We start from the raw sequence: 27,119 nt of genomic DNA on the forward strand, positions 1-27,119 counted from the left end.
GAAATTGATGGAAAAAAGGAGACACGATTTCAAGAGGTAATGGCTGAGAATGTTTCAGATACATTAAAGATACCTGAAAGACCCGGTGAGCCCAATAAATCCAAAGGAGGATAAGTTAAGACAAATGTGTATCTAAATATGTAATAATAAAGCCTCAGAAACCAGGGGAAAAAGAGAAGATATTTTAAAGTAGCCAAACACATAGATTATCTACAAAGGGAGGACAGGTGGATCGCTGACTTCTCGTCAGTGTGAATGGAAGCCAGAAGATGCCATGATAATGTTTTCGGTGAACCTAGAGAAAATAACAACCCAGGATTCTAGAAACTACCTTGCGAAAATGAGGGGAAATTGTTTTCAGACCAAAAAGAAATGCGATTAAAAGTGAAAGTTCACGTTCCGCATTGTGCAATATTGTAGCATGAGCTGCACGTGGCTCTTTACATTTGAATTAAATAAAAGTTTAGAAGTTTAGTCCCGCCCCGAGGTGTGTGGTTTCAGCAGAGCTCCGGGGGCTTTGCCACAGATGAACCGTGTGTCCGCACGTGTGTCCCACCGGGGGCTGCTGTCCTGTCCCCAACTGGGAGCCCTGGGCCGGCCATGGCTCTGCGCCCCCATGCTCACAGTCTCTCCATCCGAGCTCCCCCCGTGGTGTGGGCCGTGCCTGGTGCCCCGTCCCCCAGGGACACCTGTCTCTTCTAGATCCCAGGCTGCTGGTTGCCCCATGACCACTGCCTTCTGGGGGCCCAGGAAGACTCGGAAGTTTGGGCCATTATTTCAGGGGTGCAGTGACATTCTTTCCAGCTGTCTCTGTCCCAGGGCGCGAGTTGTCACCTCGCTGCGTTTCCCCAGCATCTGGGGGTTCGGGGCAGGGTGGTCCCGAGCTTGTCCTTGTCCACTGTCACTGGAAGTGAAACAGTAGAGTTTTGTATTCATGTGACTTGGGTTTGGACGTCACCGGCCCTGCCTCTGCAGCACCACGATCGCCCGGCATTGCTGAGACGCATACTGAGTGAGCCTCCATCCTCTCCCGGCGTCGGGAGGGGTCCGGGCCACAGGGCAGCCCAACGCCCCTGCGCCCCACCAGCCATGCCTGGATCTGTGACTCTGGACAGCCGAGCACGTCTGTCGTCGGCAGCGGTCTGGGGGTCACGGTAGCTCTTTCTGGCTTCTTTGCCCACCACTGTCCCCTGATTCATCTTTCTCTGACACTCTTGGAAACTCCAGAGATCTATGCGGCTAAGTTTCCAAGTCCTTACGTTCCTGAAAATGGGTTTAGGTATTTGTCCACTTTTTCCTTATTCTGTCCCATCATTAAAAACAAAACCCAAAAAACTCTGTCTCCTCCACGTGCTGCTTTATTTTTGGCAGAACCTGTGAAAGGATCTCCTGCAAGGTGCTCCTTTTTGAGTGGGGTCACTCCTGTTTGAGTGGGGTCAGTTCCCCTTCCGGTGTCCCCGAGAACAGTGCGAGCTGCAGGGGCCCCTGTGTGCTGGCACTGGGCTGCTGGCTGGCCTCCTCTGCCTGGGCCTCCCCACCAGCCGGCCCTTCCCCATCTCAGCACTCCCATCCAGGGTGGGGACCCTAAGCCAAGCAAGTGCCCGCAGGGCCCCGTGCTCCCATCTGCTGTGCTCCACAGCCCCACCTGGACGTCTGCATCCCTGTTCCTTCCCTCCCGGCCGGCGGGCCCCTCCCCTGTTTGCCCGAGAGCAGACCTAGGGGCTCCTGGGACCAGAGGTTTGAGCCTGAGTCCTCTGATCTCCACACTAGGTCCCTCCAGGTCACCTGTTTCCCCTGGAGAAATAGAGCTTGTACCGGGTCCCTTCCCACCCCATCGTCCCGTCGCTAGGGCTGAGTCACTTCTCCAGAGGCCTGAGTCCTGGTGATGTCTCCCCCCCACCCACTTCCACCCCAGCTTGTCTGGGCAGAGGCTTGCCCTACAGGATGCAGGGGGTCACCTGGACCTCCAAGGGGTGGGGTGGGGGATGGTGATGAGGCAGGGAGAACGGGGCGGCCCCTGCTGGCTACAGACACATCACCCATCTCCAGACATGTGACTGCTCTGTGACCAAATCACCCTGAGTATTTTGATCTTCTGGATACAAAGAATCCCTCTGTTTTCTGAACCAAGAGAGGCCTGGCCCGGCCGGCAGCGTCTTCAGGAGGCCCCCACCTACATTTCCTAGTTTTATTGTGGGGAGGGGTGTACAGGCAGGGACGGCACATGGGTGACAGTGATGGATTTGGAAAGGCAGCCTCGTTCTTTTGTTGTTGGGAGCTGGGTCACCTCTCTGTCCCCAGGAGTCAGCTTTGCCTGCGTGATGTCTCCGGTTTAAGCAGACAGGTAATCCCATGGAGTGACCGTCCCCTGACGCCCCCCGCCCAGGTGCCGGCCACCGAGAGGAGGCCCCAGATGGCTCCCTGACCCCAGACGGCCAACGGGGGAGGGATGGGCGGGCGGCTCTTTGCCTGGCAGGCGACAACATTCAGCCCGCAGTCAGTGTTTCCGTCTGATGATCGTTACGAATAAAGCCATCTGACAAACTCCAGGAAAGAGACCGTGTCGGCTTTGCCCCTTTAATGACCAAGCACGAGCGGTCCACGAGAGAAGCCCCATAAACTTTAGGCTCTGGTGAGAAATGGTGTTTTTCTTTCATAAAGAGTAAACCCTGAAAGCAGCGGGCCCCTGTGTCACCGGGCACTCAGGCATCCGAGCTAAGCCGATTAGTTCTGGGCAAAAGGAGAAAGTCAAACACCACTTGGAAGGTCACCCTCCTCTGACTTTGCTTCAAAACATTTCAGCTCCAGATAAGCTCTTCTCCTTCCTGCTCTGTTCGTACGCCGTTTGCTTGCTGAGAAGAAACAGGTTCTCTCTCCCCAAAATGAGGCTCGGGACACACAGCAGGACACCCTGCTGACCCCAACCCCAGCCCCAGCCCCCACCCCTGCCCCAGGGCAGCCCAGGGAGGGACCTGTGCCGAAAACACCCGGGGCCTGCACCTGGCTGGGGACAGAGGCCCAAGGAGTGTCAGGTGTCCTGGAATCGACCCTCGACCAACCTCCCCGCACACACAGCCTGGGCAAAGGGCGCCCGGACCAGAAGCTGGACTGGGGGGGGGCGGGCAGAGAATCCCCAAAGCTTTGGATTGGCTCCCAATCTCTGGAAACCTGTACCGCATCAAATACTTTCAGATTACAGCTAAATCTTTTCATCATATACAGGGTTTTGCAAAAATGTGGCTCCTGGACAATTGTAAGTATTAAAGTTTGAAAGTAAACCCTTCAATTCCTCCTTTACACGTAGGCACTTAGGACCCAGCGACCTTGGCTCTAGAGGCAGGGACCCAGGTCACCCACCCACTGCGCTCACCTACCTACATCCGTGCGTCCTTGCTGCGCCCGAACTGCAGAGTCTCAAGAATCCTGCTTCGGCATGTGGTTGTTATCAGGCCATCGGCCACCTGGGTCCTCTGCTCACCTGTGGCCTCTACTGTCTGAAAACCCCAGAAAAAACAAGACCCCCAAAGGTGAAGGCCCCGCCCCAGGACCCACCTTTAATATCATCCACCTACCACACCCACCTTCTTTCGTCCACCTTCTACTTTTCACATAAACCTCCATCATCTACACCCTTCCACCATCCACTCTTACATAATATTTCCCGAATCCAAAGATTGGGAAAAAGAAAACATTGTTTAATCTTGCAATGCTTTATCAACTGTTCTCTCAGGCTTTTGTTGAACTGTTTTGAAACCACCTGGGCTGTGACTGTATTTGTTATCTTGTCATTGCCAAGTTTGGGACATTTACTGAGGAGGCTTTTCATACACGTATCAAGAAACTATCATTTATCCATGATTCTCTGTCGCCCAAGTGGTATCTTTTTTCATCTGATATATTCTGAGGGGGCGGGGGTGGGGACGTTGAAGTGTTAATTTCATTGCTTTTATCCGACGGAACATTTAAAAATAAAAGTCTCTTATCATACCATTATCTGAAACGTATTTTCAGCACCACTTGGAGCTACAGATTTAGTTCATCCTATTTATGGCCAACGTCCTCCATGCAATCTCACATTCTTGTCAAACTGTTGAACCAAATTAGACTTATTTTCTGTCAAGAAAGGTTTGACCCACTTTTGCAACTGAAATAAAAGTATTAACATACTTTTCCGGGGATATTCCGAAAGAAAAACATTGGGAAATAAAATTGCAGCACACACCCGATGAGATAAACTGCTGAAGTCAGCCAACATTTAAAACATGTACATTTAAAATGGTTGACCCACTTACTAACGTGCCGTGAAAGGAAAATGAGTTCCATATGCTGTTTTTCTTATTTGCAAAAAACTTACAAACTTAATGAAATATGTAGGCAAATGTTCAGGTTATTTCCTAAGTGAGGGGAATGATAAAATCTTTGTGTACACGTGTAGATTGAATATTACCCCCAGGAGCTAAAGATTAAATAAGAATTAAGTATGAAAATCATTTTAAAAATTCCTCCATTTTATTAAGTATCACGATCTAACTTTCTGTTTAATGGGGAAAAAAGGCATATATTGATAAAAATTAATTAGTCTGGTAGCTGGCACATTGCAGTGTGTGTTTGCAGTGAAACCCGGGGGGATTTCTTTCTAGTCCTTTCCCAGGAGGAGCTCCTTGCGGGCGGCGGTCTCTGCTGTGCCCAGGGATCTGTCCCCAACACTCGGGACGCCCCGTGATGTCTCTGCCTCATCACCAGCCTCCAGCGAGGGCCTTGAGGCTCCCTCAACATGGCATCCTCGGGGAAATGCTCTTCCGGGGATGAACCTGTGAAGGGCGTGCTGCCCCCGTCTTTTCGTGTTACGTATCTTCATCTTAACATTGCTTTTATTGTGGGAAAAGAACAGACTCAAAATTGATGCAAAAGAGAGCAAGTTTTTCATAACAGTGCTTTTTATTTGTATGGGGATTTTGACTTTTAAAAACATTTTCCTCTTTACTTTTCATGTAATTGTAGAAACATCAGACAAATGGGTAAGCTTAAAAAGGCAGAATTAAATTAAAATCACCCCAAATCCCCACTCACACAGACCAGACTCAGCCCCTTCCAGGCTGTTCCACATGTGCTGTACATAATGCACCCGTATTTCTTCGCAACCGTGAAATGCACGAATACCGCTCTCTGCAGCCAGCTTTCCACTTGGTCTATTACGAGCGTCTTTCAGAAATGTCAGCCCTGAATAACAAAGTCCCGCCTTCTTAGTTGTGCTGCTTTCCTGCACCTGAGACCCCAGTCCACCTGGCCAGTGGCCTGTTGGCCAGCCCAGGTTCTTCCCATGTGTTTTCCTGTCCGTGTCGCCCTCACACAGCCCGACAGGTCACAGGGGCCACGTTGTCGTCCCTTCTCACAGGCGGGGACACGAGCAGGGGCAGCTGCCTCACTGTCCTCTACACACCTTGCATGTGGGGGTGGGCGACGCATGCTCAGGAGGGCCGTGAGGGACCCGCGGGTCCAAGGGCTCGGAGGAACTGTCCCGAGCTGGGTATGAATGCGCCGAGCGCTGGGTCAGCGCACGGCTACAAGACCAGTCAGCGGGCAGCCCTCAGCAGGTGCTTATGCACCCCTGCAAATTATGCTCTTTAGGGCTGCCCTCAGGCCTGTCAGCGGACCACGGAGACAACGAGAGAGAAAACCCAGCCACACCGCAGTGGTATAACACTGTCTTTTATTGAGAACATGTCAAATCCTTTGTGTGTAGGACCGCGTCTCATGCTTGGTTCCGGCTGGTCTCGCTGCGAGAAGGAAGCTCATGCAGGTTGTAACGTGTGGTATATACATCAATATACATACAGAGAACACTGGGGAGTGGATCTTAGCGACAGGGTTCTTGGCTGAACTACATTCATATAAAGTGTCCAAATTCTAAAATAAAATAAAGTAAAATAAAAGCATATGACCCAATATCTGGAGAAGCAAACTGCTTCCGGGCTCACTCCACAAACGTTCCGCAGACTGACTTTAACCATTCGTGGTCGTGTCCAGAAGGACAGGCGTCGGCTCCCGATGTACCATCAGCCCACGGCGTGGCCAAGCTAAGTGTCCTTGGGGCTGGGGGCTCGTCGCTGCAAACAGTGAACAGGTGCACACAGCAGTGCCAGAGGTCAGCTAAATGCCGGGACCGAGTCAGACCCTCCCCTCCCAGCCCCGAGGCACGTGACTGGCCAGGAGGATGGAGAGGGTCACAGGACACTCCAGGGGACAAGGACACACAACACTGGACACACAAGGTCGCAAATACTTTGCCCTTTCCACTTAGGTAGTTGGGGTTGACAAAAAGGAACCTTCTGAGAGATTCTCTGACTTCACACAGATGGGAAAGCCAGCTGCTTTTATTCCTCTTGCTAGATCAAACTTATGGTCGGGGCAGACCGTATTTTTTTGGTGTGAAATATTTTAGAAGTGAAGAGCCATCCGATTTCTGTTTTCTGATAAAAGGGGACGCGGCGTGTGGCCCCGCCCCCAGCATCACTAATCCCCCTCAGCTCTGCCTGCCTTGAGGAGCCAGAGAGCCGCCCCCTCCTCGGCGTCCCTATTTGGGATGACAAGGAACGCTGTCTTTACGAAGAAAGCAGCGAGTCTAGAGTGTGGGTACCAAGGAAATCATCTGAACGAAAATACATTCCAGAGAAATCAATGCCTTGTGAGATGTCAGTCTGCACGTTTTCAGATACAGTAACTGTTTTTGATTAAATAAATCAATAAAACTCTCCAAAACAGAAAAACATGATGAAAAGTGCAATTAAGATTCAGGATCAGAACAGGGCTCTGTGGCGCGCCTGGCCCCCCACCCCCACCCCAGGCGCGAAGGGCCTTCCGCTAGTGGGACAGCTGTCCCCGAGCCTGGGGACCACATGAGGGTCCCTGTCTTCCTGGAGTTAATACTTCAGGTTTAGCAAACAAAACAGAACAGAACCCTCCCAACCCCCACTGGGCGAACCGTCTTCACAACTGATTTTTCTCAATCAGGTTCTTGGTGGTGTCAGATTTCCCAAGTCTCTGAAATCCAGGGTTAGGGCACAGTGTGCAAAATAATACCTCGGAAAACAGTCACGGGGCAGAATGCACGCTGAGCCTCAAATAGGGCAGTTTGTTTAAAGTGCAGTTTCCTGACTGGCCTCCCGCCTCCCTGAGGAGTTAACGTTTCCTTCCTCTGGTTCCCGCTCACGGGGGAGCTAATCCGGCTGCTGTCCCGTCCGGGGCACGGCTCCCTCCCTCCCGACCCCGAGCGCTGTCCTCCACAGCCCACGAGGCCCGGGGGAGAGTCCCGGTGGGTGGCCGCGGAGCTGGGGTCCTTGGGACCAGCACACAGCAGGGCCGTCCTTCTTCACTTGGGGCGGGGAGAGGACCACACTCCCCTCAGCCTTTACCTGACGGGAGGGAAGAAGCCAGACATACTGGGCAGCGTTTGTATGTACATGCAATATATTTCCCCTGGGCTTTTAGTCAAAATCCAGGTATTCTGTAAAAACTAAGTCCGTCTCCCGATCCCCGTTAGAAAAAATACCATTTGTAGAGAGAATAAAAACACAGGGGCTACAGATGTCGTCTGAGTTGGGAGCGCCTGCTCTGGGAGGGGAGCGACACCGGCCGGCAGCTTTCCTGCTGCGGGTGGAAGGCGCAGCCCGGGCCGTGCCCCCCCCCCCCCGCACCCCTGCACCCCGGCTGCAGGAGAGCGGGCTGGTGTGGGCAGGGCTCGCTCCTCTGCCCCTGGTCAGTCCCTGGTCCGGACCCACGGCTGCGACCGGCCACCCGGGGAGCCACAGAGGCGCCGGGAGGCTCTGCACTTCTGGTCCGAATCTCCTGCTCTGAGCACGTGGGGTCGGGACCGAGGGGACAGTAGCTGCTCTGCTCCTGTCCTAGGCCTTCTGAGTCCAGAAAGGCGGGGCGGGGTCTCCCGTCTCTGCTTGCTGCGCCCACAAGGCCCCCCCCCCCCCTTCTGACCCAGCACCTCCTCGGGCTCCTGTCTGATCCTGAGTGGAAGAAACAAGGCAATTGGTGCAAATCTCTGAGCTCAGGTCGAGGCGCCACCCAGGACCCCAGCCCGCGCTCCTGACCATCTGCCGACTCGGCCCGGGGCCACCCCGGGTGCTGCGGGGTGTGGAGCAGCGTCCCCGGGTCACCCCGACGCCAGCAGCACCCCTTCCCTGCCGTGACAATCAATGTGCAGACCCTGGTGGGGACGGCGTCTGTGGCCTCACCAGCTTCTGGCCTGAATACTGACTTCAAACACGCCTTTGATAAAGCTTAATTTAAAAATATGCCTTAAGTGGCATTTTCTAAGAATGAGTATCTCTACTTAATTAATTCTATTTCCATTCTGTGAAGATGTCTGGAGAGTCATCCACACTCATTAGATTCAGAGGAAGGAAGAAAATTGTGCAGTAGCCTCTGTGGATTCCTCCTAGTCCCTAAAAGTTAAATACTGCTGAAAAATCTCCGATGAATGGCCAGGATTACCACCCACGTTGTACCTTTGATCACTTAGAAGTGAACCAACACGTTTTCCACGATGCAACCCTAGGAGGGGCACAGAAGCTTCCAGGGGGGCTAAAGGGTAGAGGGATCCAGGCTGCACCCTCACGGACGCACGCCGACCCCACGCCAGGGGCCGCGTGTGTGCGCTGGGCTGGGCCTGTCGTGCAGGGTCCTCTCCCGGGCAGGCTGGGACAGTCACTGAGGGCAGCCGGGCCACGGCGGGCGGGCAGGAGACCCACCAGTAACACAGCCCTGACGCTCTCTTCAGGCTACCGCCTCCAACCTCTCTCTACGCTCTCCCCTTCTCCACACATAAAGTAATGTGGCGTAAGAGTGACCTGATATAATTACTTATTTTATAAACCACGTTCCTAACTCTGAATAAATTATTTATTCAAAAATTTCACACAAAGTAGTTTCTATTTTCCTAAACTTAAGGAAGCCCTACTCAGTAGAACTCAATTTCTAAACGTAAACGGAGATTGAAAACAGTCACTGGATAATTCAAAGGGGTAATGCCGCTGCACAGGGGTGCCAGGTGGGGACACTGAACCCCGACACCCTCTCCACCCTCCCCGAAGTGCGCGCCCACCCCCAGTCCAGACACGTGTTCCGGAGACGGTGCTGGACGCCCAGCACCCCGCGTCCCCACACCTGCCCCCAATCCAGACGGGACGTTCCGGAGACAGCGCTGGACGCCCAGCACCCCGCGTCCCCACGCTGGACGCCCAGCACCCCGCGTCCCCACACCTGCCCCCGATCCAGACGGGACGTTCCGGAGAAAGTGCTGGATGCCCAGCACCCCGCGTCCCCACACCTGCCCCCAGTCCAGACGGGACATTCTGGAGACAGCGCTGGACGCAGCAGCCCCGGCCCCAGGCCCCAGGTCAGGGTGTGAGAGAGAACTGGTCCTGTTCTGTGGGCTTCTCCACCCAGGCGCCCAGCCCCGCCTTGATGAACGCTTTGAACAGACACGCCTTGGCGGCCTGGTACTCCTTCGCTACCAGTTTGGATTCATGGTACATGTTGGGCTTAGTAATCTTGGACCGTAACAAGTTGGAGGGAACCTGTAAGAAGTTAAAAAAAAAAAGCACGACTATTTAAGCAGAAACAGTAGAAAACAAAACTCAGTAAGACTTTCAAAATCTGGTATTTCATCCTACGCTGGCTCGTGGGGGCAGCCCCGAGGCAGCAGTGCCTTCCTCCAAGGGGCCGTGTCACACAGGGCGCAAGGGCCCACGACCGTCGTGCCCCCCGCCCCCCGCGGAGCCGGCGCCGCGTCAGACAGGCAGTTTCGGACCCCGGGTTCCAAAGAGGGGCTTCTGAGCCCACAGGCACCTGATTCCAATTTCAATTTTAATCTTTTCAGCTACTGAGACACACAGCCCGTCTGATGTCACGTGTGTTTCATTCACACCGAAGGACTGGGAGGCGCTGCCCCCCGGTGGCTGGCTGACTCACGCTGCTGCAGGTCTCAGGGATAAACAGGGTGCGGACCTCCAGCACAGGTGGCCCTGCTGTGGGAACAGGGACGGGAGCGCGAGCCGGCTTCGGTCCAAACCGCCACGCCAAGTTCGGCGCCAGCCTTCTAACAAACACCCGCCACGCACCCGACCGATAAAGGAAGACCAGCAAGACGCGCACGGACCGGAGAAGGTCTCATCTGGGGAAAGGGACCCTGCTGCTACTGCAGGAACAGGCCTAAGGCCTCCTGAGGGCCGCGAGGGGGCCTTCCCTCCTCTGGTGGAATCACCTGGCAGCACGTGCAGGTGAGAGGGTCCCCCCAGGAAGCCGGCGGGAAGGGAAGAGCTGCCTGAGGCTGCTTTAGATGAGAGGAGCCGGGGCCACACTTCGAGGTGAGGGGTCCCAAGGAACAAAGAGGTCTGGGAAAGGCCGTGGGGATGGTGGCGCGGGGCTTTGTGGAACAAGCTGCGGGGAGGCGGGGCCGGTACCTTGCCGTGCACACGCATCCAGCGACAGTACAAGGCGTGCTTACACAGGCGGGATGCACGGCCCAGCTCGTCCTTCCCCGTCGTGGCGTTGATGACCTCGATGGCCGAGTCACCCACCGTCCAGTTGACGCTGAAGTTGGGTGCCTTCCCTGGCTGCCGCGCTTCTGCGTTGCTGATGCCTGGAACGGAGAGACACGGGCGAGGTGACGCGGGGCTGGAGGACGCGGCCCACGGGTGCACGGGCCCGGGTGTGCTCACGCCGTCCAGGGCCACCTTGAGCTGCCCGGAACCGCGCTCGGCTGTGCCCGGGGGGTGGGCATCAGTTCCACAGAAGCCCAAAACCGTGAGGCCTCACTCGGGGTCCAGAGCTAGATGTCCGAGTGTGAGAACCACTGCTGGGGCTAATTCAGGTGAGGTTGTGCCCTGAGGGCGGACCCTTGCACACCACACCCGGGTCTGGCGCTCGCACCCTGCACACCAGGGGCCGGGCCCGGCCAGGCTCTCCCGCCCTGCACGCACTACACCCCAGAGACAAGGAACCCGACTGGATGAGTGCAGGTACGTTTTCTTTCCATGCTGAAATGATCCTAATGAACCGAGTCTCACTTGCTGGGCCCGAGAGATTCTCACAGGACACTCGGAAGGCTGGAGCTGGGTGCGCACCTCCCCCATCAGTGCCCTGAGCTCCAGCCTCCATTCCTCGGGGGGACACGGGCCACCCTGACTCGGGGTGTGTCTTCAGAACACGCCCACAACGGGAGCCCCCCGCCAGGTGCGCCGACCCGGCTCCGTGGGGCTCCCCCCCTCGGGCCACGCTCCGCTTCTGCTCCGGGGACCATGGCCGCCCTTGAACAGAACGCTGCAGCCGAGGCCACAGGCTGGCCCCCAGGCTGGCTCAGAGTGTGGAAGATGCGACTTGAAGCCACATGATGGAAGAGACCCCAGTCCATGGGGCAAAGCGGCCACCGGTCTCGACGCGGGGTGAAAACCCACACACACGTGTCACCCAGGTCTGGGATATTCACTGAAAGGGACTGGAAGGTGTCTCCTGGGAAGTCCATGCCCTTGTGAGCAGGGCAGAGGCCACCCGGGGCCAGAGGCTGGGCACCCGCTGTGCCCACACTCAGGATGGGGGAGCCCCAGCCCTGTCCGCGAAGCTCCTCAGCAGCAGGGCCGGCCGCGGGTGCCAGCTCCTGCTCTCCGTGCTCCCCGAGAGCTCCTCCTGCACGCAGTACCTGCCAACCCCCCGGTGCACGGGGCAGGCGACCTGCCCCTACCCTGCTGGTCCCTGAGAACCCCAGCAGGGGACCTCACTGTGAGGAAGAATTCAGGATTCGCCTTCTCTGTTAACCTGCTGATCACTCTTTGATTCCAAGACGTGCGCGGTGAATCCTACTTCAGGCAAACGTTTTCACTGAGGCGTGAAAAATCACAAGGATGCGGCCTCGTGAGTTTTCACAAAGCAAGCACACCCACAGCCGGCGTCCTGGCACCGGAGCCCTCCCGCCTCCACAGCCGCCCCCTCCCCCGAGCGGGCAGCCACCGCACCGACCCCAGCACGCTGACTGGCGTTGCCCGCTGCGAGCTTTACACTCGTGGGGCCACTTACACAAACAGATTCCCCTGTGCCTGGTGCCTTACACCCGAGGTCCCACCCCTTCCACGTGGCCGTGGCCCGCCCAACCTCACTGCCGCACAGGACCCTGCTGGCAACACATCACCGTGGACTCTCACTTCGCTGTTTTTCCTAGTTCTTGGCTATTCTGACGAGTGTGTGCGTGAACATTTCTGACCACACGCTTTGGTGAAACGTGCACATATTTCTGACAGGTGGACACTAGGCGCGTGATGGCTGGGCACCGCATGAGGTACTGCACGAGAACACTGGAAACATCAGACAAACCAGATCGAGTTGCCTACAACACTTTTCTACATTAATCGATCACATGTAAATGTTACAATGAGCCACAAAACAGACACACCAGTACACATCTGCTAACAAGCAGGGAGTAATTAACCAATTAGCAAACTCACCACATAGTTCAAGAAACCACCTGAAACACAGGAAAACCAAACTAAAGTTCCAAATCAATTCAACAAAACCGCCTTCCTAAAAAGAAGTCCCACTGGCTGGGACTGGTGCAGGAGTCTAGCACCTCGATAAACTCACAGCGGGGAATGTGCTCATGAACCAAGCGGCCCCGCGGGGAACTGGACCATCACACAGCCCGATACATATGGCCCGTGTTTCTTCTCCTGCTTGTCACGAGAAGTTTTTAAAAATGTTTTATTTTCTTGAGACAGAGAGAGAGAGAGAGAGAGAGAGACAGAGTGGGAGCGGGGGAGGGGCAGAGAGAGAGGGAGACCCAGAATCCCAAGCAGGCTCCAGGCTTCAGCTGTCAGCACAGAGCCCGACACGGGGCTCGAACCCACAGACCGCGAGATGACGCCCTGAGCCGAAGTCAGACGCTCAACCGACGGAGCCCCCAGGTGCCCGAGATTAAACACAATTTTAAAGCATCTGGGTGAGATATCACTTAGTTTTGGTTAAACTGTGATAAAACTGTGTGCTGTCAGTAAGCAAACAGCAACAAGGAAGATCCAGTTAAGCCCATCAGAGACGCCACGGCTGACCAGGTTAAGGGGACCCGCAGCTTGTGGGCCACTAGGAGTGACCACCTGGCCATAGCTCCATTTTCCAAAACAAAAAGGACAGGAAGAGAGGGCCATCATATTTTTTTTAAAGGCTTTAAATCTTCATTAATTGCTGACCTTGCTGAGACAATGACCTGTGTGTGAAGGGCTGTCTGGAGGGGGGCTGACGAGCGAGCCTGAGTGGATGTGGTGCACGAGTCCGCAGGCCGATCCTCCCGGGACCAGATGCTCAGGCCACACTCCCTCCGTCACATGGCTGTGAGTCCGCACACACAAGCCCTCCGCCGGCCATCCTGGAGACACCACAGTGATGGTGTGTCACATGCCCCACAGGTGCCACGGCCAGGCCACCCACACACAGCTAAGCACAGCGACCTCCACAGCATAGGCGGGGAACCTAGAGGCTCTCGGGGACGGAGCAGCCCCCTGGGACAGTTTCTCCTGCTGCTAAAGCCACCTTTCCTCTCTTCACCCCCCCCCCACCCAATCTACCCCGCTACTCTGAGTTCACACTTGCCAAGTACGCACCTTAAATTCTCCCCTTGGTCTCTGCTGTCCAGGGAACCCAGACCAAAACATGAACAAGGCAGTCGAGCTTCCAACTCAAGCCAAACACCCAGCTGGCCTGGCTGAGCAGGTGCACCATCAGGTCTAGATTGCAAAAGCATCTCTCTCTGAGGGTGACACAGAGAAGGGACCAGTGTTCAAGAGTGGGCTTTCTGTTTTACTGTGATTTAAAAATAAATTTAGGCTTTCGCTTCTGTGTGGGCTGGAGTACCAGCTGCTGGACTTACCCCCACTCCTAAAATCATAAACCAGACAAAATACATCAAACACCAGCCTCCAAGAGCCCGGACATCAAACAAGGAAGGACAGTGGTTTCTGAGAGGCGGGAGACACATGAGGTGAGCCCATCTGTGCCCCCGGGGTCCGCCCAGGCATCCAGGCCACGGTGAGGGAAGAAGGAACCCAGGCGGAGCCTGCAGACTCCCTGAACTGAGAGCACAGGAAACAAGGCAGCCAGGGTCCGTGCGATGGCACGCAGAGGGTCCCCTGAACATCAATGGCACACACACTGCTCAAGACTGGGTGAGAACTGCCTGGAAGGGTCAGGGAACGTGCCTAACGCTCACACAAAGGCATGAAGTGTTTAGGTATACCCTTCTAGAGTCTAAGGGTGCATCTGGTAGATGAACTACACTGGATGGTACTAACCTCAGGATAGAAAGATCTAGAATAGAAGAAAGACCAGTGAACTTAAAAACACAATAACAGGAACTATGCAAAATGAAACACACAGAATGGGGTGCCTAGGTGGCTCAGTCAGTTGATTGTCTAACTCTTGATTTTAGCTCAGGTCATGAGCTCATGGTTGTGAGTTAGAGCCCTGTGTCAGGCTCCACACTCAGCGTGGAGCCTGCTTAGGATTCTTTCTCTCCTTTTCTGCCCCTCACCCCCCACCCCACCCCCCCAAAAAAGACAAAATGAAACACACACAGAGATTGGAAAAAAAGAAAACCCAGCAAATCATTGAGCTGTCAGACAAATCTATCAGTCCAACACACATATAACTGGTTCATGAAGGATAAGTGAGAAGGTGGTACAGAAAACAGATAAAAATGTGACAAATTTTATAAAATCTATAAACACACAGATCTAAGAATCCTGATGAAGGCCAAGCACAAGAAATGTGCGGAAAACCACACCAAAGCATGGCAGTATGAAGAGAAAATGTACACCACGGCCAGTGGAAAAGGCCTCACACATGGAGGGACAAAGATGAGACAGCAGATTACTTTTTTTTTAAGTTTATTTGTTCATTTTGAGACAGAGAGAGAGCAGGCACGAGCAGGGAAGGGGCAGACGGGGGCAGGGAGAGCGAGAATCCCAAGCAGTCTCTATGATGCCAGCATGCAGCCTGATGCGGGGCTCAATCTCCTGAATTGTGAGATAATCACCTGAGCTGGAACCAAGAGTCAGATACTTAACCGACTGTGCCTCCCAGGCACCCCAAGACAGCAGATTTCTTACTGGAAATAATGCAAACAGCACGACAGGGGAGCAACTCTTCAAGGTGCTCCAAAGAAAAGAAAAGAAAAGAAAAGAAAAGAAAAGAAAAGAAAAGAAAAGAAAAGAAAAGAAAAGAAAAGAAAAGAAAAGAAAAGAAAAGAAAAGAAAAGAAAAGAAAATCCTGCCATTCCAGCAAAAATATACTTTCCCAGAAATATATATTTTAAAAAGGAATGCAAAATAAAGACTCTTCCAGACATACCAAAGCTGAAAGAATTCATCGTCAGACTTGCACCCCAAAGAATGTGAAAGGAAGCCCTCCAGGCAGAAGGAAATGACACCAGATGTAAAGGGGGATCTACTTCAAGGGATAAAGAACACTGGAAGTACCAACTCTCATCTCTTTAAAAGTTAATTGGCTGTTAATATAACAGTGTCTGTTAATGATACTGGAATTAAAATACTTAATTAAAAAAAGCCAATTGACTGTTGAAACAAAACTAAGAGTATAGTATGGGATTTTTAACATATGCAGATGTTAAATGTACGACAACAATATCACAAAGGCCTGGAGAGGAGAAATGGAAGATTCTTATACTGTGCATGAGTGGTATAACATCATGTGAGGGCAGATTATAATAATTTAAGCATGTATACTATAAAACCCTAGAACAGTCACTAAATTAACAAAACAAAAAGTTATAGCTAAAAAGTCAAGAAGGAGTTAAAATGAAATCATAAGTAATGTAAAAAAAAGCAAAAGAGAAAAGGGGGAACAGAGATAATATAGAACAAATAAAAAATATGTACCAAGACAATAGATTTAAACCCCACCATATCAATATCACAATAAACGTAAATGTCCTGAGCACCCTAATGAAAAGGCAGAGATTATCAGTTGGGGTAGGGAAAAAAGTAGATCCAAACATGCTGATGACAAGAAACATACTTTCAATGTAAAATAATATAAAATAGCTTAAAATTAAAGCATGGGAAAAGAGACACTATGCTAGCACGAATTGAAAGAAAGCAGTGGGCAGGGGTCAGAATCTATTAATGCCAGACAAAACAGATTTCAGAATGAAGAATAGTAAACAGGGATAAAGAAGGTCATTTTATAATGATAAAGGAGGCCAATTTACTAAGAGGAACCCACACTCCTAATTAGAGAACTACAAAATACATGAAGTAAAAACTGAAAAAAATTGGAAGGAAAGATAGATAAGAGCACAGTGATAGTCAAGAGGTTTTTAATACCCTCCTCTCAATAACTGATAGACCAAGTAGATAAGTAAAGACACAGAAGACATGCACTAGACAACCAACCAACTCATAGGCCACTCTACCCAACAAGTAGCAGATGTACATGTTGTCCAAGTTGTCATGGAATATTCACAAAGATCACATTCTGGCCTGTAACACAAACATAAATTTAAAGGATTCAAGTCAGAAAATGAAATCAAATTAAAAACCAACAGAAAAATCTATAAAACCCCTTAATATTTTGAAGCTAAATAGCAGGCTTCTAAATAGCCCAAGAGACAAAGTATTTTGAAATTGGTGAAAGTGATAACACAACATATCAAAATTTATGAAATGCTGAGAAAGCAATAAAAGGTCTCAAAACAACGACCTCAGTTAGCACCCTAAAAACTGAAAAAAGAAAAGCAACTTAAGTAAGCAGACATACATACATACATACATACATACATACATACATACATACATAAATAAATAAATAAATAAATACCAGAGCAGAAATTGTTGAAATAAAACAGAAAACAGAAAAATAAAATCCACGAAATCAAAAGTTGGTTCTTTAGAGAAAAATCCATAAACTTGACAGACCTCTAGGCAGACTGATGCAGAGAGAGAAGACACAGATGAGCAGTTTTAGGAATGAGAGGCATCACCAGAGACCCGCAGGTGCTACGAGGATAATGCAGGAACGTCGTGAACACTTTCAGGCCAATAAATTCCACACCTTAAATGAAATAGACAAATGTCCCCGAGAGACATAAATTACCAAAGTTCACTCAAGGAAAAAAAAATAGATAACATGAATATGCCTGCATCTATTCTGTTACAGACAATGCATTTGAAGATACTTTCTCACAGAGAAAACCTGAGGCCCAGATGGCTTCACTGGTGAATTCTACCAGTGTTTAAGAAAAAACTGGTAGCAAGTCTAAACCAACTCTTCCAGAAAACTGAAGAGGAAGAAACGGTTGTCAATTCACTTCATGAGGCAAGTATCACCCTGATGTCGAAACCTGACAAAGACATTCAAACACAACAGTAGACCAATATCACTGCAGGCCAGTATGCCACGGATGCAGAAATAGGAAATAAAATTTTAGCACATCAAATTCAACGATATTTAAAAGGAATAACACATAATGCCTATACAACGTTTATCCCAGGAATGCAAGGTTGGTTTCATATTTAAAGGACTCAATCAATGTCACCATATTCCATATTAAACGAACAGAAACAAACAACAAATGAGCAGCTCTATTGAGAGTAGAAACAAAGAGCTTGACAAAATCCAAATCCAACATTCACTCCTGATTAAAAGCCCCTTAGTAAACTCGGAGCAGAGCTTACAAAGGCGTCCGTGAGACCCCACGGCTAACACCACACCTGGTGGTGAACGACTGGGTGCTCTCCCCTGAGACTGCACACAAGGCGAGGGTGTCTGTGCTCACCCCTTGTACCCCACATCATACCAGAGCCCATCGGGGTGCAATCGGGAAGGAAGAAATCCAAGGTTTCTGGACTACCAGCAACAAATAGAGCATGAACAACATGATCATCTATAAAGAAAATTCAATGAAATTTCCAAAACAGCTACCAGAACTAATACCTCTCTGTATTCGCAACAAACACCTAGAAACGGAGACAGAAATATAACGTTTAAAGCAGCATCAAAAATACAAAACAGGGGCGCCTGGGTGGCGCAGTCGGTCAAGCGTCCGACTTCAGCCAGGTCACGATCTCGCGGTCCGTGAGTTCGAGCCCCGCGTCGGGCTCTGGGCTGATGGCTCAGAGCCTGGAGCCTGTTTCCGATTCTGTGTCTCCCTCTCTCTCTGCCCCTCCCCTGTTCATGCTCTGTCTCTCTCTGTCCCAAAAATAAATAAAAGACGTTGGAAAAAAAAAATTTTTAAATACAAAACAAAGATAAACCCGACAAAAGACGTGAAAGATATGTATGCTGTGCGGTGCCAAGTGCTGCCGAGAGAACGAGGGCCTGCAGGAGTGGGGAGGCATCGGCACTCGTCAACCAGAAGACCCAAAACTGTTCAGATGTCAGTTCTCCCCAAACCGGCCCACGTATTCAATGCGGCCTCCATCAAAATCCAAACGGGGTCTACGGAGAAGCTGAGAAGCTGATTATAAAACTGCTATGAAACGCAAAAAGGACCAAGTAGCCAAAACAACTTTGAGAAACAAGTACAAAGTTGGAGAACTCGTTCTCCGCGATCTCAAACTCACAATACAACTAGTAATCCTAACAGTGTGATACCGGCATCGTGGCAAAGGGATCAACGCAAGACACTAGTGCCCCCCAACAGCCCTCCGTGTGTACGCGGGCTGATGTGTAACAAAGCTGCAAAGGCAATTCAGTGGAGAAAGGATGAACTTTTCAACGGAGGGTGCTGGGTCAGCTAGACACGTTCTATGTGAGAAAAAACGGACTTCAATCCACACCTCACGTCCTATACAAACATGAACTCAAAATGGAATACAGTCCTAAATGTAAACACTGAAAGTGTCAATTTTCTAAGAATACGACATCGGGGAAAATCTTTATGGCACTGACTTAGGCAAACATCTCTTATACAGGACATCAAAGACGTGACTCAACAAAGAAAATAGAAAAATACGACTTCATCAAAATAAATATTATTTGGTCTCTGAAAGACACTGTTAAGAGATGGGAGAGAAAAAAATTTTCAAATCACATATCTGATAAAGGACTTAGAATATATAAGTAACTCTCCAACTCGGTCGTAAGAAATTAAACAGCTCATTAAGAGATGAGAAGAGGTTTGAACGGTTTATTGAAGAAGACGTACAGACAGCAAAACAGCACATGAAAAGACTGGGGAAACGCAAGTTAAGACCACAGCGAGACACCCTTCACAGCTGCCAGAAAGGCGGACCGGCTCCCCCCTCGGGGTTGGCAAGGGTGTGGAGGCATCGGGGCTCCTTCACAGTGGTGGGCACAACCACTTTGGGAAAGTAGGACAGTGTTCTGCCTCGTGACCCGGCCTTTCAACTCCAGGAGGAATGGCAGGGAATGTCCACGCAAAGGGCTGTACATGAACGTTCTTAGCAGCTTTCTCTGTAGCACAGAAAGACTGGAAACAACCCAAATGCCGTCAATGGCTGGACGGACACAAGGTTGTGGTTTATCCACACAACCCGATGCTACGTAGTGATGAAAAGGAGTGAGCTACTGATAAACTCAACAAACATGGATGAATCTCAAAATATTTATGCTGAGTAAAATAAGCTAGACAAAAAAGTATGTACCTTATGATTTTTTTAATCCTAGAAAATGCAAACCAATCTATATTGGCAGAAAGCACATCAAGGTTGCCTGGGGGTGGGACGGGGGGGAAAGGCAGGGATTAGCGAGGGCACCAGGAAGCTTGGAGGGGGACGGGTGGGTCACCCGTGGGGAGGGCTGCGCACACGCAAACATAGTTTAAAACTTTTCAAATTGTATCTTTTAAAATATTGTTCTCGGGGCGCCTGGGTGGCTCAGTCGGTTGAGTGTCCGACTTCGGCTCAGGTCACGATCTTGCGGTCCGTGAGTTCGAGCCCCGCGTCGGGCTCTGGGCTGATGGCTCAGAGCCTGGAGCCTGCTTCTGATTCTGTGTCTCCCTCTCTCTCTGCCCCTCCCCCGTTCATGCTCTGTCTCTCTCTGTCTCAAAAATAAATAAAACGTTAAAATATTGTTCTCATTAAACAGTGACACCGGGGGCACCTGTGTGGCTCAGTCGATTAAGCGTCTGACTCTTGATTTGGGCTCAGGTCATGACCGCATGGTTCTCATGGCAGTGCAGAGCCTGCTTGGGATTCTCTGTCTCTCTGTCTCTGTCTCTGTCTCTCTCTGTCTCTCCCCCCACCCCCTCCCACTTGTGCTGTCTCTCAAAATAAACAAATACAAAAAAAAAAAATTAAAAAAAATTGTAACACTTGCTCATTGTGGACACTACTGGCACACACCTCAGAGAAATGAAAAGCTACAAGGCCAGAGGCAGCCACTGTAATAATTTTAGTGGTTCTTAAGCAGATAGTAGAGGTGAAGCTTTAAACAAGAAGCACACTGTGTGCTGTCTCTGAGATCCTGACGGGGCGGGTTCTGTGGGTGGCCCGGCTGGCGTCTCTAGCAGTGAGAACAAAGCCCTCCACAAGTAATGTTTGAAGACTGTAGACATTCTTAAATCTCCCCGAAGAATTCATCCTTCCCAGACGAGAATTGCCATTTTCATCCGGATCCTTCTAGCAGATGCACGCGTACGCCCGAGAGCACACACGCACACACGCTCTGCACACTGACTCCTGTGAGGTTCTGGGGCTTACAGATCCTCTCTCGTAACCTAGTCACGGATGGGCTCCATTGACAGCTGTAGAACTAAACTCTTCTTAGATTTCTGGCTACAGCGCTAAATTTAATTTTCTAGTATTTGGTTTAGAAGTTTTGCATCTCTAGTCATAGGTGATGCTGTCTGTGGTTTTCTTTTTACTTGTGCCTCTTTGTCCAGTTTTGGAATTAGGATTAGGTCAGCTGCTCTTTTCTATGACCCGGAAGGTTTATATAGAAGTGGGATGGTATGTTATTTGACAGACTGATTAAACTCTGCGATCTTGCTGGAAGGTAATTTGTTGATGATATTTTCAGTGTCTTTACTGGAAATTTCCTTTGCCAGATTTTTCTATTTCTTTGGGGGTTAATTTTGGCAATTTACTTCTTGCTTGTCCTATGTTGTTATGATTGTTGTTGGTTCAAATTTTGACATCCGCCTCCGTATCTGCAGATACACCCCAATTCCTACTGTTAATTTTGTCTTATCTGCCATTACACTGTTAAGTAAAATACTAATCATGGCATAGGGATCTTTTGTTCTTTCAAATCAACACCTTTTAGTTTTTTAAATTTTTTTAAATGTTTTTTTATTTTCGAGAGAGACAGAGACAGAGCACGACCAGGGGAGGGCGGAGAGAGAGGAAGACACAGAAACGGAAGCAGGCTCCAGACATCGAGTGTGTCTGTACAGAGCCCAACGTGGGGCTTGAACCCACAAACCATGGGATCATGACCTGAGCCGAAGTTGGACGCTCAGCCGACTGGGCCCCCCAGGCTCCCCTCAACACCTTTTAGTTTCACTGATGGATCATAATCTTGTTCCTTGCTCCCTCCTTCCCTCTCACTTTCTCTCTCTGATTTTCTTCCCTCCCCCTGTACTTAGCTTCTTATTTAGCTCGGCTGTGGCTTTCCCTCTCAATTCTGGACCAAATGCTGAGGACGCTGGTTTCCATTCACGCACTCGAGGCCAAATGTGATTCTGTCAAGTGAAACTGTGGCCCCGTTTCATCATGTTTGACATGTGAATTCTGAGAATCCAGTTCAAGGTCTGGTTTCTTCACCGATCTAAGATTCACTGTAGAGTCTAACCTTCAAGAGGCCAAGGCTTTTGGGTTTTAACTCTTTCTAGCTAACTTTAAGGTTTGGGGCCCATGGTGAGAGGAAGTCGCCTGTACAGTCAAGGAGTCTGGATTTAATCACCCACGACAGCGATCCTGTGATACACTGCGGGGCTGAGTACTGTGACAGACCTGAGGGGACTGTCCTTAAGTCCGAACTACATAAGGGAGACGATTTCGAGCATCGACTTCAAGTGGATTCTCTGTCTCAAACTGATTCCTCAAAATCATACCAGTATTTGGCCAAAAGCCAGCAGTGCTGTTCAGTCTGAGTCCAGAGGCCTGAGAATGAGAGGTTGTAACTCTGAGTCCAATAGTAGGAGAAGGTGGAGATAGGAGGTCCCGGCTCAGGCAGTGAGGCAGGAAAAGGGGGCAAATTCCTTGTTTGTCCACTCTTTGTTCTAAATAGACCCTCAGTAGGTTAAAAGATGCCCATCCACACGGGGAGGGCAGTTTGCTTTCCTGAGTCTCTGCTGATTCAAACGCTAATCTCATTCTGCAAAGAGCCTCACAGACAGAAAGGTCTAATCTCATGCCTATAGCCACTCAAATTGACATAAAAGCAGCCATCATAGTACCTCAGTTTACCAATCCTTTCCTAAATGACTTCTGGGGTTTCCTGGACTTTCCTTTTTCTCTTTTCTTTTCTTTGTTATTGCTCCCAAAGAAACATTTACTTTCACATTATCATAAAGACCATTCAGTTTCTCACGTTATTTGTTAAAATACATTCACTTTCTTCTGAAAAACATTCTTTTTAGAGCTCTCTAATAGGATTCTCTGTTCTAACTTGCAATGGTTACTTTTTAGGCTCGTTGATAAGTTATCTTTTTCATTGTTTTCTTGGATTTACAAAGTATTATTTCTTGGATCCCATATTTTCCTCTTTCCTAGATATCTTTTTCATTTCACTAAAATATTCTCACTTTTTTTCCCCTCAAAAAATATACATTAGAAAGAAATCCTCTGAATCCTGGAATATCTGAAAATGATCATTTTGTCCTAATGCTTAACATATGGTTAAATAAGAAATCCTACAAAAAATATTTTCCCAGGGCACCCGGGGTAGCTCAGTCGGTTAAGTATCTGACTTCGGCTCAGGTCATGATCTCATGGTTCATGAATTCAAGCCCCGTGTTGGGCTCTGTGCTGACAGCTCGGAGCCTGGAGCCTGCTTCCGATTCTGTGTCTCCCTCTCTCTCTGCTGCTCCCCCACTCGCACTCTGTCTCTCTCTCTCTCAAAATTAAACAGACATTAAAATTTTTTTTTCTCCTCAGCACTGGCTTCCAGTGTTCCTGATAAGTGTTACGTAAGTCTGATACTTATTGTAGTTAATTTAGAAGATTTTAGCATCTTGTCTTTACTGCTGGTGTTCTAAAATTCATAAGGATGTGCTAGGGATGGGTTTTTAAAAATTAATTCTGCTCGGTACTCAGTGCGTTCCTTCCATTGCAATACTCACGGCTTTCTTCAGTGCCCCAAATTTTCCTCTCTCTCCCTCTCTGTTTTCTATTTCTGAAATGGTGCCAGATAGACATTGGATTAACTTTCTACATCCCCAGGTCTTCCCATTTTAGACTTTTCTGCTCTGAGTTATCAGACATGTCTTTGACACACCTGCCCCCCTTCCCAAGGATCATGCTCTACGGGGAGACGTTTCTTGTGCCCCACCACGCATCCCAACGTCCAGAACAGCCTACCATACACAGCTGAGTGGTGCTTGTTGAATGTTTTCTAGACATTCAAACTGACGTTTGCTTTCCACACTCACAAAACACATATATTAATAAGGCCTGTTATTTATATTCTTTTCTGTTTCCTGAATTATGTTTACTTTCCCTTAGTTCTGTTTTTTCACATAGATCATTCTCTTTTGATCTGTTTATTTTCTTCAAATGATAATGGTTGTTCACTCACACTTGTGAATAAAAACCTTGGTTGATTAATTCGGGTAGCTGGTTTCTTATGTTTCCTGGCTGTGTATCTGATTCCAGGGAGGGCCTCGAGGGAAAGCCACATCCAGCCAGGACCCACATTCCCTTCTAGACCAAGAGGCCAGAGGTCCAGCCCCATCCTTGCTTGGCTGTTGGGATGGCCAGAGGACCCTAACCACTTATAGAGTAGCCGCACGGGGGAGACTCCCACAGAGGAAACAGCTGGCCTCTCCCTAGATGTTGAAGGCCATGGGACACCAAGGTACCATCAGGAGTTACAGAGTTCTGATGTCACAATTTTCTCATCTTGCTGATTCTCTGCTGCCCGGACTTTTATCAGGGTCTTTGGGTCTCTGGTGGTGTTACCAGCACATCTGTTCTGTCTCTGCCACCTGTCTGGCATGCAGGTTCCTTCAGTCATGGACCTGTCGCCAAGCTCATTCAAGGCCATGGCGTTCCAAGTAGACAGGTGAGGGAGGGTTTTGTGGAGGTTGGGTTGGGGGGGAAGTGGTGGAGGTGGGGACCTGTTTAGGATCAATTGGTGGGGAAATCTCTGACCATAAAGGAATTGAATCTTTCGTGAATGAATGGCTAATGCTTCTGTTATTTTCCTTTGTAATTCGATCACTTTCCTACAATAGTCAAAATAAAGGATTACTTTTGAATGATACTTAAACCTTACAATTACAACATTTTGCATTAAAACTAGAAATGGTTGGTTAACTGAGAAAATGAGACCCTAAAGTACAAACAGTTTTTGTATTTTAAGCCAAATAAGTGCCATCTTTAGCAAGAATGGAGGAAATTAGGTAAAAAAGAAATAGCCTCAAGTTTTGGTGCTAGCCGCATGCTTCTTTGGGGGCAGAAAGCCCCCAGATGGTCACAGAAGCAGTAAGTCTAGGAGTCCCTGGGACCAACCCTACCCTGGGGATGGACGCCAATGGGGAGCTTATCTTTCTGGGGCTACAAAGTGAGAACTAGGGTAATGAGTCAGTCATAGGCCGCGGCGCAGAAACCAGTAAAAGCAGGCACAGTTGGCTGGTAATGAGAGTCCCTCAGCTGCCGTAAACTAAGTGTGCTGAATCAGAACTTTTAGAGCAAAAACGCAAAGAAACTCGGTTGGCCCAGTAACTGATACAAGCAAAAAACTTATGACACTTGGCTGGTGCTGGTGGTTTTTCTTCCTTCCTTCTTAAAAGTATTTTCTGTGGTTTCTCACATATTAATGGGTAATCAAAAATTAACTATAAATGTTTATCTATTTTTAATTTGAGGGGGACAGAGAGAGGGAGGGAGGGAGGGGAGGGGGAGGGGGAAGGAGGGGGATGGAGATGGAGGGAGAGGGAGGGAGGGAGCGGGGGGGGGGGAGAGGGAGAGGGAAAGGGAGGGGGGAAGGGAGAGGGAGGGGGAGGAGGGAGGAGGAGGGGGGAGGGGGAAAGGGAGAGAGAGGGAGAGAGAGGGAGGGAGAGGGAGGGAGAGGGAGGGAGAGAGAAGGAGAGAGACGGAGAGAGATATTCAGCAGGGGAGGGGCAGAGGGAGAGAGAGACAAAATCCCAAGCAGGCTCCAGGCTTATCGTGGAGCCTGACGCGGGGCTCGATCCCATGACCGTGAGACCGTGATCCGAACGAAATCAAGAGTCGGACGCTCAACCCACTGAGCCAACCATGTACCCCAAAACGAATTATGTACATAATGATTAATAACAGGTATCCAGGGTCGCCACGGGCTCCCATGACGGAAACTGTTAGCCATTCGATACCTGCCCAGGAAAACGTGTGCAGTTTACAACCTTGATGCAAGCGGCCTCTGTTCTGCAAACAGCCCGGGACCTGGGTAGGAGTAGGCGCCCGCAGTGAGGACGCCCGGGCCTCAGCCTCTCTGTCCGCAGACCCCTGGGGTCGAGAGAGCTGAGAAACAACTTGCCAAACAACAACGAGAGAGCCAGGAGCAGAGAGAGCGCCCTTGAGACTTTGGTCCTGGTCTTCAGTGAAGACGCCTCCTGAGCTAAAAGGGAAGCGAATGAAGCCATCAGGGCGGCTCGGGCTCCTCCCGGCCTGGTCACTAATCCCTGATGGGCCGCCTCACCCAGGGCCTCTGGCCAAACAAGACTTCCTTCTTGGAACCCGACCTTGGGGTTTCGTGACACCGACTCTGGGGAAGGGCCTGAGTGCTCCGGTCCGGACAGGGACGTGCGTGCTGGCAGTGGCCTGGCCCCGAGGCACGCCTGTCACCCGGGCGCAGGGCTACAGGTGGGATCCTCGCCCAGACTCCGCGTTCCTGAGGCAGCACGGGCCGAGCGCACAGAGTCCTAACGTTCCCACCCCGCCAACGGGCCAAGGGCGACAGGAGAAGGGCCCCTGAGTTGGATGGAGGAGGGAAGAGGCCGGGTGGGGTGGGGACCAAGCCCAGGCCAGCAGTCCCAGGAGGGTGCGCAGCCCTGTGTCTCTGTTCTGCGTGGGCTGGGAGCAGGGCGGTGATCTTCTGGAGCCCTGCAGGGACCGCAGCCCGTTCCACCCGTGAGGGGTGACGGGAAGTACGGACACATGCAGGACAGGGTTCGAAAACACCACCAGATCAAGTATAACAACTGTTGCTTTTGAAAAATCTTCCAATATGTCAATTAAATAAGTAACTGCTTTACCGTTAAAGACACCCACAGAGAGAATTTTTAAAAAACAAGCAAACCACATCCATGGGAACTTATGAGTTTAGAGGACGCTTTTGGGTCGCCTGGGTGGCCTCCCAGCGGAACCTGCCATCACCGTCACTGTGTCCACAGCCGTCACTGGCCGGCACTCCCACGCGAGCGCTTCCTGACATCAGGGGCACGGAGCTCCCACCAGGAAACTCTTTTCTAGGCCTTTCCAGCCCCTGGTGCCGGCTCTTGCCTGGAAAACACAGCCTCCCCTGCTGTCCCTCACACTTGCTCTCTCTCCTGCGCTTAGGGCGAGACGTGGACGTGAGCCCCTCTGCCCACGGTAAGCGTGTATGTGGCTTTCCGTCGGGCACGCCAACGGCACCCCTGCTTTCTCTCTGCCACGTGCTCAGCCCCTGACTTCCTCCTGCCTTTCCAGAGGTCCCCACGCAGGCTGGACCCACAAGAATGCACTTGTTCTCTCAGCACCACCCTGGCCCTGGCTGTCGTCATGTTCTGTGTCAACGCTGGTGACACGGCCGGCCATGAGTGACCCCAGGGCCTTGGGGCCGTCCAGACCGCTGGCCTTTCTTCCCCAGTTCTCCAGGCACCTGGACAGCAGCCCCAGACGGGCCGGGCGGCTCCCTCAGGGGCCGACAGATGCGAATCAGAAGCTTGCAGGTGCCGGATGTGC

At 50.6% G+C, this 27,119-nt stretch overlaps 1 protein-coding gene across 5 annotated transcripts in view; it reads right to left on the reverse strand.

The window, feature by feature from the left end:
• Nucleotides 1-5,702: 5,702 nt before the first annotated feature.
• ADARB1 (adenosine deaminase RNA specific B1) overlaps nt 5,703-27,119 on the reverse strand; it is an 86,399-nt gene continuing 64,982 nt past the window's right edge. For 4 of the 5 annotated variants that reach the window (XM_042998682.1, XM_042998680.1, XM_042998681.1 and 1 more), the window contains exons 9-10: nt 10,473-10,651; nt 5,703-9,587 (exon numbers count right to left, since the gene is read on the reverse strand). In XM_042998682.1, the coding sequence (XP_042854616.1) occupies nt 9,408-9,587; nt 10,473-10,651 (359 nt within the window). In that variant the 3' untranslated portion in view covers nt 5,703-9,407. The remainder of the gene's footprint in view (nt 9,588-10,472; nt 10,652-27,119) is intronic. The other variant, XM_042998683.1, reaches the window with a different exon arrangement.

Source organism: Panthera tigris, chromosome C2 (assembly GCF_018350195.1).
Source record: "Panthera tigris isolate Pti1 chromosome C2, P.tigris_Pti1_mat1.1, whole genome shotgun sequence".
Taxonomy (NCBI): domain Eukaryota; kingdom Metazoa; phylum Chordata; class Mammalia; order Carnivora; family Felidae; genus Panthera; species Panthera tigris.